This window comes from Eptesicus fuscus, chromosome 22, assembly GCF_027574615.1.
Source record: "Eptesicus fuscus isolate TK198812 chromosome 22, DD_ASM_mEF_20220401, whole genome shotgun sequence".
NCBI lineage: Eukaryota > Metazoa > Chordata > Mammalia > Chiroptera > Vespertilionidae > Eptesicus > Eptesicus fuscus.
In genome coordinates, this window is record NC_072494.1 from 18,064,835 (window position 1) to 18,079,048 (window position 14,214).

Sequence of the window (14,214 nt, forward strand, 5' to 3'; positions counted from 1 at the left end):
TGGACTGAACATTTCTATGTTTCTATTGGGGGAAAAATATTTTAAAATATCTTCCATACCCACAGGTGTTGTTATAATTGATGACCATCCAGAAGTAACGGTAGTTGAAGACCCACAGTCAAATTTGAATGATGATGGTTTTACTGAAGTGGTATCCAAAAAACAACAAAAACGTTTACAGGATGAGGAACGCCGGAAGAAGGAAGAACAGATCATACAGGTTCAGTGTTTCAGCTTTTTGCTAGTTATTTAGGTTGTTGCTCAAAACATGATAGCAAATAATCAAGGTTTCTGTCTACCTGGAAAGTCAAGGCTGGATTTATTATTCACTGTTGAGAATGACTGGATTTTCACAACTTTAAACTGTTTTAACCAGTATTGAGATAAAATAGAATATAATTACTGTTCGGCTTAGTGTAGACCTTCTTTACTTTAGTTACATAACAGTGACAGGTACTTGTTTGTCAGCGTTAACATTAAATTATCTTGGAAACCTAGCAGACGCAACTGTGATGATCTAAAGTTGCAGGTATTTGACTTAGAAAGTTTGAATTGTAGTCTAAATTAGTTCACTTACTTAAACACAGAATGAATAAGTTGTTCTATTTAAATCAACCCAAACATCCCTTTTGCTAAATGCTGACACACAAAAATAAGTTGAACACATGAATTGTAGTGATAAAGACCTCTAGCAGATGAGAGAGCTTAAAAACGAGAGACACTATAAAAATTCTATGTGGATAGTAATACTGAGATCAATTGGACATAACCTTTAGAACTAGATAATTTCAGAAGTCATTTGTTAATTATTATCTTTGGGAAGGTGGAAATAGTAGTGCATATATTCTGTGTAGCATAGTGCCCCAATAACACTCCAAAATGAATGCTTCTATGGCAAACACGAATTAGGTCAATAAGTAGCTTTTTGTCAGATCAGCTTTTCTACCAGGTGAATTTACTGCAGATGAGCTTAATTTTTTAAATTTCAGAATTGTAGAAAAGAGATTATCACCCTGTGTATTAAGAATCCTATCTAATAAAATGGTAATATGCAAATTGACTGTCACTCCAACACACAAGATGGCCGCCCCCATGTGGTCAAAGATGGCTGGCAGGGGAGGGCAGTTGCGGGCAATCAGGCCAGCAGGGGAGGGCAGTTGGGGTGACAGGGCCAGCAGGGGAGGGCAGTTGTTGGGGACCAGATCTGCAGAGGAGTGCAGTTGGGGGGGACCAGGCCTGCAGAGGAGGGCAGTTGGGGAGGACCAGGCCTGCAGGGGAGGACAGTTAGGGGTGAGCGGGCCAGCAGAGGAGGGCAGTTGGTGTCCACCAGGCCAGCAGGGAAGAGCAGTTAGGGGTGACCAGGCTGGCAGGGAAGGGCAGTTGGGGGCGACTAGGCCGGCACAGGAGGGCAGTTAGGGGTGACAGGCTAGCAGGGAAGGGCAGTTAGAGGCAATTGGGCCTGCAGGGGAGCAGTTAGGTGTCGATCATGCTGGCAGGGGAGTGGTTAGAGGGTGATCAGGCTGGCAGACAGAAGCAGTTAGGGGCAATCAAGCAGGCAGGCAGTCGAGCGGTTGGGAGCCAGCAGTCGTGGATTGTGAGAGGGATCACAGATTGGAGACGGTGCAGGCTGGGCTGAGGGATACACACCCCACCCTGTGCATGAATTTTGTGCACCGGGTCTCTAGTGTACTAGTATAATAGCCCTAACCAGGTTGGCTCAGTGGATAGAGCATCGGCCCATGGACTGAAGGAGGGTTTCAGGTTCAGTTCCGGTCAAGGGCATACACCTGGTTGCGAGCTCAATCCCCAATAGGGTGTGTGCAGGAGGCAGCTGACCAATGTTTCTCTCTCATCGATTTTCCTAACTCTCTATCCCTCTCTCTTTCTCTCTGTAAAAATAAAAATATATTTAAAATAAAAGAATGTATAATACACCCTGGCCAATGTGGCTTGATGGTTAGAGTGTAGGCCCACTGTGGACCGGATGGTCTCAGGTTCCATTCCAGTTAAGGGCATACCTGGGCTACAGGTTGGATCCCTGGCCCGGTCCAGCGCATGTAGGAGGCAACCAATCGATGTTTCTCTCCCTCCTTACTTCCCTCCCTCCTTCTCTCCCTATGTCCCTCCCTTCTACTCTCTCTAAAAATCAGTGGAAACCCTAGCCAGTTTGGCTCAGTGGATAGAACATTGGCTTTCAGATTGAAGGGTCCCAAGTTTGATTGCACTCAAGGGCACATGCCTGGGTTCTAGGCTCAATCTCAGTAGGAGGTGTGCAGGAAGCAGCTGATAAATGATTCTCTCTCCTCATTGATATTTCTATCTCCCTTCCTCTCTGAAATCAATAAAAACATATTTTTTAAAATATAAAATAAAAATCAATGGACATATATCCTTAGGAGAGGATTTTTTTAAAAAGAATGTATAGGGAGAACCAAGATGGCGGCATAGGTAAACAAACACCTGTACTTGCTGCCTCCCACAAACACATCAAAATTACAACTAAAATACAGAACAACTATCATCCAGAACCGAGGGAAAACTGGCTGAGTAGAAGTACTACAACTAGAGAGGTAAAGAAGAAAGCACATTGAGGCTGGTAGGAGGTACGGAATGGGCTGGCACCCGAGTGTGCTGGTTTTTTAATCTGGAGGGAGATATAAGTTCCCACTTGCTCTGAGCTCCAGTGCCAGGCGAGACTCTGGGGGGACCAAGACACATACGGGAAGAAACTGGACTTTCGGTCATCGGGGCAGGAACGCGGGGGTGCTTTCTTCCAGATGGAGATGCTGGCAACCATCATTGTTCCTGTGCTGGGACTTACCCTGTGTGGGGCTGACTGGCAGCCATTGTTGTTTGCTCCGCCCTAGAGATTCCCTGAGACCCCACCCCACCCAAGCTGTGTGTAGCAACTTTTGCATATGAATGGCCTGCCCTTTCTCAGCCTAAAACCTGTCAAACAAGCTGCAGCTGGGTCAAGGAGCCCCAAAGCTATTAAAAGAAGGCCCAAGGCCGGCACAGGCAGCAGCCTGCCTTGCTTCACAATTGGGTCTGGGCACTTCCAAACCCAATACAAAGAGGAGAAATCTGCAGATCTCTCTGTAGCTCCTGCTGGGTGGCCCCAGACAGTGGCTGACTTGGCACCGCCTTGGAGATCCAAGAGCCAGTGTACCCAATCGTCAGTGTGAGACCATACCAGATCATAACTCTTCACATCCATAAGTGATATACTCAAAGGGCAGACTCAGTGAGCACCAAAGCCCCACTGAAGCAAGTCCTGCCCCATAAGGGTGTCTCCTGCACAGCAGCTCTTCCATTGTAGACACAGCTGGTCCCCATATCCAGTTGGCCTGGAGGTCAATTCCCCCCAGTGATACCAACAGCAATCAAGGCTCAACTATAACAAAACTGTGCACACAGCCCACAAAGGGGTTCACCTAGAGTGCCCAGCTCAGGTGACTGGGGAGGCTGAGCCATTGGTCCCTATAGAACACCTACTACAGAAGGCCACTCTACCAACTCAAGGAGACATAGCAGCTACCCAATACATAGAAACAAACGCAGGGAAACAGCCAAAATGCGGAGACAGATATGTCACAAATGGAAGAAAGCAAACTTCTTGATATAGAATTCAAAACTACAGTTATAAAGTTACTCAAGAATCTTCTAGAAACCTCCGAGGAACTTAGTGAGACCTTCAAGGATCTTAGTGAGAATGCCAAAAAAATGGAGAAGGACCAGTCAGAAATTAAGCGTACACTGACTGAAATAAAGAATAATATACAGAGATTCAACAGTAGACTAGAGGATCCCAAGAATCAAGTCAAAGACTTGAAATACGGGGAAGCAAAAAATACCCTACCGGAAGAGCAAAACAAAATCCAAAAATAAGAAGATAGTGTTAAGGAGACTCTGGGACAACTTCAAGTGTGCCAACATCCTAATTATGGGGGTGCCAGAAGAAGAGAAAGAGCAAGATATTGAAAATCTATTTGAAGAAATAATGACAGAAAACTTCTCCTACCTGGTGAAAGAAATAGACTTACAAGTCCAGGAAGCGCAGAGAACCCCAAACAAGAGGAATCCAAAGAGGATCATACCAAGACACATCATAATTAAAATGCCAAGGGCAAAAGACAAAGAGAATCTTAAAAGCAACAAGAGAAAAAGAGTTACCTACAAGGGAGTACCCATACCACTGTCAGCTGATTTCTCAACAGAAACTATGCAGGTCAGAAGGGAATGGCAAGAACCTACAACCAAGATTATTCTACCCAGCAAAGCTATCATTCAGAATTGAAGGTCAGATAAAGAGCGTCACAGACAAGAAAAAGCTAAAAGAGTTCATCACCACCAAACCAGTATTATATGAAATGCTGAAGGGTATTCTTTAAGAAGAGGAAGAAGAAAAAGGTAAAGGTAAAAAATTATGAACAACAAATAATATATATCAACAAGTGAATCTAAATATCAAATGAATAAAAAATCTGATGACCAGAATAAACTGGTGAATGTAATAGAATCAGGGGCATGGAAATGGAGCGGACTGACATTTCTCAGGGGGAAGGGAGTGGGGGGGTGCGGAAAGAGATTGGACAAAGGTCTTATATGCATGTACCTATGGTATGCAGTACCTATGGACACGGACAGTGGGGTGGAGTGGGAACCGGGTGGAAGGGAGCTATGGGGGGCGGGGAGGAACAACTGTAACAATCAACAATAAAGATTAAAAAAAATAATAAAAATATGAAAATGCAAAAAAAATAAAGAATGTATAATACACATTTGTCTTTTACCCTCAATCACACCCTGGCTTCTCATAATTTAAAATCTCATGAGCAGCTTTGACATTTTTTGCTCTGTGCAGTATCTATTTTGAATAGTTAAAGGAGCTAAATTAGCAGTAGGTATCTTTGTTAGAAATCACATTTATGAACTGTTACTTTTAACTGTGTTATTGACAAAAATTATTTTTACCAATTTTTTAAGGTCTGGAACAAAAAGAATGCCAGTGAGAAAGGAAGAAGTCAGACTTCTAAGCTTCCTCCAAGATTTGCCAAAAAACAGGCTACAGGGACCCAGCAAGTCCAGTCTCCAGCTCCAGCCCCAGGTCCAACTTCAACCTTGGCTTCAGGTCCAGTTCCGGCCTCAATCTCACCCTCAGCTCCAGTTTTAGTCTCACCCTCAGCCACAGCTGTATCCGCAGCTCCAGTCTTAACTTCAACTGCCACTCCACTCCCAACTCCAGCCTCAGCTCCTACTCCAGCCTCCACCTCAGCTCCAACCTCTTCTTCAGTTCCAGCTCCAACCCCAATCCTTGCCTCAGCTTCAAACCCAGCCGCTGTCCCCATTCTTGCCTCAGCCTCAATTCCCATTCTTGCTTCAGCCCTACCACCAACTTCAGCAACACCTCCAGCCAGCTCAGCCCCAACGGTACCAGCCAGTTCAGCCCCAACTGCCCCAGCCAGTTCGGCCCCAGTCTCACTCCCAACCCCAGCCCTTGTCACAGTCACAATCCCAGGCCCCACTGCCCCAGCCCAAACTCAGGGACAGACTCACAAACCAGTCCAGAGTCCCCTGCAGACAACAACACCATCTTCAAAACAGCCGCCACCTTCAATTAGACTACCTTCAGCTCAAACACCTAATGGCACCGATTATGTAGCCACAGGAAAATCCATCCAGACCTCACAGTCACATGGCACTCTTACAACTGAATTATGGGATAACAAGGTGGCCCCACCAACTGTGCTGAATGACATCTCTAAGAAATGTAAGTGTGCAACAGAAATGATGGCTTGGGAATATTGGGGTTTGTTTTTAGTTTTGTTTATATATTCAATATGTTGTTTTTTTTCTAGCCTTTTCTTTAGTAGGAAGCAGTTACAGTAATCTTTCCTTAACTTCCTTAAAACCTTTGGTTGTAAGTCAAGGGTGTTATACTTTTAATAGCCATATTTTATATGTTGATAAAAGCAATACACAGTGTTTGGGGACTTAATATTTATTTTGGTATGCAAGAATCTCTGAGTGTGGTGTGAAAAGTAATTGTTTTATTGTCTAGTTACTATTAAAGAAAAGGTTATAAAGATTGGATTATTAGTCTCTTAATTTTGGTGTTCACATTTCCTGTGGCTTTTTCTCTTCAGTAGGGCCCATTAGTCCACCACAGCCACCTTCCGTCAGTGCCTGGAATAAGCCTCTAACATCGTTTGGATCAGCTACTTCATCAGAGGTAGGAATAGACTTGCTAATGGTCTTGGTGGGGTTACTGGGGCAGTTTCCTTAAAACAGTTTCTCAAATTTCAGCATGCATCAGAATTGTGTGTCGTCAAGCTCTCTGCTTGTTCATCTTCTTATCACTGTTCTTAACTTGCTGTGTTCCAACTGTTCTAGCCTTTTTTATTCTTGACCTTCTACTAGGTGTTTGCTCTGCCAGAAACACTTTCAGTATGACCTCCTGGGGTCTTTCTCCATCTACCAATCTAAAATGGCTTAACCATATCTTAATTTTTGTGTATCGCTTATCTGACTTTTCAGTTGTCTATTTTCTCTATCCATTATAATGCAAGGTCTGTGAGTTAGATTGTCATGTCTCTACATCAGTGCCTAGCACACAGAAAGTGCAACAAAAATGAGTATATTTTATTTTCACAGCACACTTAGAAGTAGGCAACACTGGTATTGCTATTCTTTCCCCCCATTCATTCATCTGTTTATTTCTTGCTGGTAGTGTCTTTCTGTGTTTGTTGCTTTTACATTTGTTTTAAGTGATGAAAGAACTTGAGGCTGTGATGACCTATGATTATACTCATAACACATAAAAATCAGGACTTTAAAAACTTAAGTCTTGCCCTAGTTGGTTTGGCTCGGTGGCTAGAGCGTTGGCCTGGGGACCAAAGGGTCCTGGATTCGATTTCCTCCGTCAAGAGCACATGCCCAGGTTGTGGGCTCGATCCCCAGTAAGGAGCATGCAGGAGGCAGCCAGTCAATGATTCTTTCATTATTGATGTTTCTCTCTCTCTCTCAACCTCTCCCTTCCTCTCTGAAATAAATTAAAAACAAAAAACTTAAGTCTTGTCCTAGTTTTCATTTTATTAGTTGTTTTCTAATATATACAAATCGTGTTTAAGGGAAGGTTTTCTTAAAACAATGGCAGTTAATATGTAGGTTACTTCAAACTTCCTTTTATTATATTTAAAATGTGTGGGGCTACATAAATCATGTATTCAAATCTGAACTCTGTTTGATAGCAAGTTTTTAAATATTCTATTACTAGGGAACAAAGAATGGTCAAGAAAGTGGAGTTGAAATTGGAATTGACACAATTCAGTTTGGTGCTCCAGCTTCAAATGGGAACGAAAATGAAATTGTTCCTGTGCTTTCGGAAAAAACTGACAAAATTCCTGAACCTAAAGAGCAACGGCAGAAGCAGCCACGGGCAGGCCCCATCAAAGCCCAGAAGGTAAGCACAATTCATACTCGAGGTGTAATTGTATAAAAGCCACTAACATTTATGAGAGCAAATAACAGTTTTACGTTTTGTGTTCAATGAATGCCTTTGATCGTGATCCTTTTTTGTTTATAAACATTGACTTTAGCTTCCAGATTTGAGTCCAGTAGAAAACAAAGAACATAAACCTGGTCCTATTGGAAAGGAACGGTCATTAAAAAATAGAAAAGTAAAAGATGCCCAACAGGTGGAGCCAGAAGGACAGGAGAAACCAAGCCCTGCTGCAGTCAGAAGTGTAGACCCTGGGACAGCAAAGGAAACCAAAGCAGCTTCAGAGATGTCTACTGAAATAGGAACGATGATCTCAGTGGCATCCACAGAATATGCCACTAATGTGAAGGTGAGCAGCATGCAGAGATCCCCAGTTCAGCTGATGCAAATCGTGTCTAAAACAACAACCTTACGCTTTTTTTTTTTTTTTTTTCTTGAGACATATAGTGCTATAGACTATATGGGTTACTATTTCTAGAGATTTTATTTCACGGTGTGCATGTGTGATCTAAAGAAATTCCTTGCACTAAATTATTTCTTTTTTTGTGGAAATTCACTCTTAATTCTGTACCATTCGGTTGTTTAAAGTGAAAAATGTCTACACAAGATTAAGATGCTTTTTATTTGGGTTTGTATACTTTGAAAAAGTTGCTCTCCATTACTTTTGTTAGTGGAGTTACAGTGGAGCTTTATTTTGCCTACTCATAAGATTTTGAAATCAGGAAATAAGGCAAAGTTAAGTAACTCCAGTATAGCCAATTTTTTTCCAGGTTTGGAACAATCACTATTTCATTGGTTGAGCCCCAGAAGAAGTAGTTGACTTGTGCTTAGGGACCACATTGAGTGAAAGATGCAAACTTAAAGGAGCGAACACTTGTGAGAATAGCAAATTTATGTCTGCCGTTCCAGGATGTATATTTATTGAGAAGAAAAGAGATGGAATCTTTCATATTAATTTGAATATTTTTCTGTTAAAAGCTCATGTGATTTAGTTCTACCACATTTAAGGAAGAGATTCATGATGATAAACGATAAACAAGAGTTTATCCTAAAACGTAGTGAATTGTGACAGCTAAGATCTTGACATTCATTTATTTACTTTGTTTTATTTTGAAGAGAATAAAAGTCAGAAGTTGCAAGTAATCTATAGATTGTGAGAACCACACAAAGAGTTCTTTTAGGAATCCACAGAAATTAAATCTTTAGTACTGATGACAACCTCCTAGTACTATGCAGTGCATTTTAAAAAATGCACAGGATCCAAACAGTAGTGGAAATATTATCATTTCAGCAGTGGTTCTGTGTTTTATCCCACTGTTGGTTTTTAAGTTAAGATTTGGGAGAATTGAGTCTTAAGGTTTGCTCTCCTCCTGCTTTCTTCTGAAACTACTTTACAACTGTTAGGCTGTAATTAGAAAGTGACTCATTGATTCAGTTTAAAATATATTTTTCTCTATTACTACTTCACAGGAGTCTGTAACAGACTACACTACACCTTCTTCTTCTCTGCCTAACACTGTGGCTACTAATAATGCAAAGATGGAGGATACTTTGGTTAATAATGTAAGTAATCAACCTGAGGTGTGGCGAGTTTGGATAGAAACCTGGCTATTATATGTGCTATATGGCCAATATTTAACTTTTCTCAGGGAAAGAGTTAATAGCAAATTTGTATATAGGAGCACTGTAATGTAATCAGCAAAAATAATAAAAGCGGAGTTGTTGTTTTTCCTCCTAAAAGTTGTCCCCTTTCCATTTAAGATCCAGGCCTTTGCTGCTTAGGTTTAGTGTCATCAGGACTAATCCAATTACCCTGGTTTTGATAAGATATTTGGTTCTTAGCTATCACATTCTTCAGTGTTTTATTTTTGTTGGTAATTTTGTTCTTAAACCGTTTTATGATCCATGAAAGCTCACTCAATTAAAACACAATGTTACCAGAGATTCAGGTATTTTCTTTTTGAATTTGAAAAAAATTATACTAGACCTTAATAGCAACATTCCTGTTGTGAAGACTGGGCTATAATGTATATGTTAGTACTTCAATAACTCTTAAATGCTTCATTAAAAGGTGATAACGAGTCATGTAAATTTGGCTCTGGTTTCTCAGAGCAACCATGTTATAATTCAAGATTGTGTTAAAAGTCATAACAGTCCATCATTCTGACTAGTTCACTGACTGAAAAATTGAACGGCAAGCCCAGCAAAGTTAGGTGACCTGCTGTGGTAGAGAGCATTTTAGGAGTTACATTTGAGGCCCTTGTTTTGGAGGGCACAGATGGTGGAAATTTGGTAAGCTACTTTAAATGTCATCCCGTATAATAAGCAAAGGCATATTCTTTTGAAAAAATACCCTTTATAGATATATTTAAAGGTTGCTCACACAGGGCTTTAACTCTATCATTTTGAGAATAAAAATCTTGATTATGTTTTGGTACAAAGTTTTTCTTAGGCTTTCTGTTATTCCCCCTAGCATCAAGTTAGAGTTAGAGAGGTGACATGCTTTAGGGACCATTTAATCCAACTTTGTGGTCCAATTGAAGGGCTCTTACTGTGTAGTTGAGTGAGTCACACGTTTTCTCTTTGTGATAGGAGCTCACTTTAGGAGCTGATTAATGTAATTTGTCCAAATTTAGATCTTACAAAACTTCATCTCATATGCTAAACCTTTCCTCTGACCTTTTGGAGAAAGGTTGAAATGTATTTAACTTCCTATAGGAAATAATGGAAAACATGGGAAGGACAAAAAGACTTCCTGGCAAATTACTCACTATGTAGATTATCAAATAATGAATCAGTAATATCTCAGTAAAGTTAATTGTACTTTAATTGTGGTGTCTTCTCAGTTTAAAAAACATAGAGTATTTCTTAGATGTTACTTTTTCAAGAAAGTATATAATGCTTTTCTGGCAGACCCTCTAAAAATCATTGAAAATATTCATATGAGCATTTAAATGGTTTCCATGTGGTTTGCTGGCATACGAACATGGTGAGTTGTGCACAGAAACAACTGAGGGGAAGAGACCCGCTCTTGTGTATCAGTGAATAATCTGCATTTGATTTTTAGCAATTTATGCAGAGTATGTTTGGAAACAGGAAGATCAGGTTGGGTCAGGGAGCATCATAAGTGGTCACCAGTTTGGAATGATTCCACAGCATTGCTTATTTGTGCCAAGTATGGTAGTGATTTTGAATTTAGTTAATATAGTATTAAAAACAATGTCCAGAGTTTTAGTTCCTTTTGAAATGTTGTTTCCTTTATTAGTCTGTTTGGGAGTTCTATTTTATGGTAGGATTTCTATCTTTTTAAGAATTATACTTAAAACAGGCTTATTTCTTTTATTGAAGCTTAATGTACTTTTTTTAGGATCTTAGTTGATATTTATTGGTTAGTGTTATCTAATAATTCAGTTGTTTTGAATGTCTTGAAGATATAAATGCTGGTGGTGGTTTTGATTATTTATTATAGCACAGCTAATCTCCAGTAACTACTAGTCTGTGGTATTAAAATCTCCATCGTGTCACAAAGTGATTATCTGGCACCCCTAGCATCTCAGTCATTGTACCTGAACAACTGAGTGAGCTGTCAAAATCAATCATGCAATAAATAGTACATCATAAAAAATCTCAAGACCCAGGGACTTAGAGGGGAAAAAAAGATAGGGTAGTGAGTTTCTAATATCCTCAGGCATTTAACAATATTTGCCATAATCGTGTCATTACTATTTACTATATAACAAAGCAATTTGTTTAGTGTAATGGGGGAAGCAATATTCCGTATTTTCCTTCCAGTATTACTTTTGTTCTTGAATGTAGTTGTCAGAAAGTTGACTATTTTAGGAAAGAGATTTCTTTCTTAAATGTATTATATTTGTCATGTTGAATGCTTCTGATAGAGCCTGTAGATCCCATAAATGGGGAAAATTTTACTCCCTTAAAGCTTTGCTGCATAGTGTATGGTCCAGGGACCAGCAGCCGTAGCATCACCTGGGAACTTGTTTGAAATGCAAAATTTCAGGGCTTGCTCCAGACCAGCTGAATCAGAATCTGCATTCTAACAACATCCTCAGATGATTTGTATCCACATTAAAATAGGAGAAGCACTGCCATCAAGGGTATGCCTTATATTTGGGACTGGCTCTTTCAATTCATGCATAAAAAGGCAGAAAATACTTCTCTTCAGGAGTTTTATCTAAGATGTCCAAAATTATCAATTACTATAAACACGGTCTAAGTAATTGAATATTCGTGTTGGCTCTGATGAAAAATAGAATACCCTTAGAGTATGATAGCATTATCTTAGTGGGGCTTTGGTAGCAGACCCAGTTAGTTAGATTGTGATATGTGTTGCCTGCCTTTTCAGGTGCCCCTGCCCAACACCCTTCCCCTCCCTAAGAGGGAGACTATACAACAGAGCTCCAGCCTAACTTCAGTTCCTCCCACTACTTTCAGCCTCACCTTCAAGGTATGTACCTTATCCATCTCTAAAGGTCCATGATTGTTGCATGCAAGGGGGACATATGCTAATACTATTCTCCTGGGTTTTTTACTGGTTTTGTGTGGTAAGCAACAATGCTAAGCCAAGGAAATAATGTGATGTCAAATTACACGTTAAACTTATTAGCTTCTAATACCCTTAGCAGCGACTTGCTATCCTCCGCTCTAAAGTAAGGCCTATCATGCTTGTGAATTTGGTCTTAAAATTATAGGAAAGTAAGTCTCATGTGAATTGAATGAAAGCATTGTAGCAGTCAGAACATTTTATGAAGTGGTAATTATGTAAGTGATTTAGAATTGATTGTTAGATAATTTTTGAATAAGAGGGCAAAAGATTTTGGACAACACGTGCTTTTTGATGTCAAGAAGTTTAGGCTTTTGTTTGTTTTTTAGTCTCTATAATTTTGAGCTATGATATTAATGCTTTGTTATATTTGAGTTGTTTGAGAGTATTTTCAATGAGTTCACCTCAGGATTAGTCAATGGTTTAAAAAGTGCAGACATGGAATTAAGTGAGGGGTATTTAAACACAGGTATTAACTTGTGTAATAGCTGGACCTCCTAATGTGGCTCTGGTTGTCAATGAATCTTTCTGATGGTCGTCAGGAGTGGGAAACGAAATGGTTTCACAATGTGGACAATGTTCACTTTTAGACTCTTTCTTTTTGAGTCTCCAGCCTCCTGACCACTTGACCCTTTGCCCCCCAACTTCTTTGTAAGAGGCTTAAATGAGTGTTGGCTGAGACTATAAAATTTGTGCTATTCGTCTTAACCCAGTTCTTACTATTGACTGCCAATTCCTATTCCACTTGAATGACTGTCTCAATCTGTTTCATTTTATGTATTTACTAGAGGCCCAGTGCATGATTGAGTCATGCACATGTAGGGTCCCCTACACGCTTTCGCATTCAACCGCGGGGGAGCTGGGTGCCTGTCCACTGGTGCACCAGGCCTTTCAGAAGCCTCCGGCTCGTCGGAGGCTTCCGAAAGGCCTGGTGCCAGAGCGGACAGGCACCCAGCTCCCCCGCTTTTGATGGTCTGCGGCGGGACGTGAGCTCGCTGCCCCAGAGGCCCCTTCTGTGCCGCAGCACAGCCATGGTGCAGACGCTGAGCTCGAGCCGCTGCTGCTGGCCCAATCGGCTACCCCGGCCACCCCAAGTCCCACCCCATGCGCCTCCCGCTGGCCCAATCGTGGGTGTAGCGGAGTGATGGTAATTCACATATTACCATTTTATTAGGTAGGATATTATTCAAGGAAGTAGTCTGCCACATAAATAAATATAATATCATTAATTATTCTTTAGGCCAGTTGTTAATTCTTCAGAAAAACTCTTCAACATTGCCTTTCACTCAATGTTTTTAACACTCCAAGAAGAAATAATATAATTTTAATTAATTTAAATTAAATTTCATTAACTTAAAATTTACTCTGTATACTTCTGACATCCTTCTGGGTAACATATAAGGTATAGAAAAATTCTGTTATGTGGGTATTATTTACAGTATATTTATCGAGGGGAAAAGTGAATTTCCTTGAATTTCCAAAATTGGAATCTAAATTTTCTTGCTGCTTAAGAAATTAAATAGCCCGGCTGGTGTGGCTCAGTGGTTGAGCGTTGACCCATGAACCAGGAGGTCACGGTTTGATTCCTGGTCAGGGCATATGCCCAGATTTCAGGCTTGATCCCCAGTAGTGGGTGTGCGGGAGGGAGGGAGGGGGCAGCCGATCAATGATTTTCATCTTTGATGTTTCTATCTCTCCCTTCCTCTCTGAAATCAATTTTTTTTAAAAAAAGAAATTAAATAAAGCCAAATGTATGTGACCTTTATCTTATGCAAATTTGATTAGACATGATTTATGTGTTTTCACCACAACAAAACTGGTATAAAAGACATTGCCATGTATAAAAAAAGGCTCTAAACCATAAAAATCTCAGATTGCAAATTGCATTATGTTTAACTTAATAAGTTTTTTTTAAACCCGCCCTCCCCCAAAAAAGAAAACACACCAAAAAAAACTCTTGTTTTAAAATAAAACACATATGAAACCATCCAAGTGATAGTGAGAAGACTCGAGCAAATTGAATTATCTTATATTTCTAATTTATGGAGATGACATTAGTCATTAAGAAAAGGTTAAATTACATATAGTGTGTGTTAACAGAAAAGTAGGGAGGTATGTAATTCTTCTCAAATTGTCACAATTAAAATAAGGT

At 40.2% G+C, this 14,214-nt stretch overlaps 1 protein-coding gene across 9 annotated transcripts in view; it reads left to right on the plus strand.

The window, feature by feature from the left end:
- PRRC2C (proline rich coiled-coil 2C) overlaps positions 1 to 14,214 on the plus strand; it is a 77,487-nt gene that overhangs the window by 46,046 nt on the left and 17,227 nt on the right. For 8 of the 9 annotated variants that reach the window (XM_054711706.1, XM_054711710.1, XM_028151982.2 and 5 more), the window contains exons 18-24: positions 66 to 220; positions 4,987 to 5,770; positions 6,147 to 6,232; positions 7,277 to 7,462; positions 7,599 to 7,850; positions 8,972 to 9,064; positions 11,865 to 11,966. In XM_054711706.1, the coding sequence (XP_054567681.1) occupies positions 66 to 220; positions 4,987 to 5,770; positions 6,147 to 6,232; positions 7,277 to 7,462; positions 7,599 to 7,850; positions 8,972 to 9,064; positions 11,865 to 11,966 (1,658 nt within the window). The remainder of the gene's footprint in view (positions 1 to 65; positions 221 to 4,986; positions 5,771 to 6,146; positions 6,233 to 7,276; positions 7,463 to 7,598; positions 7,851 to 8,971; positions 9,065 to 11,864; positions 11,967 to 14,214) is intronic. The other variant, XM_054711707.1, reaches the window with a different exon arrangement.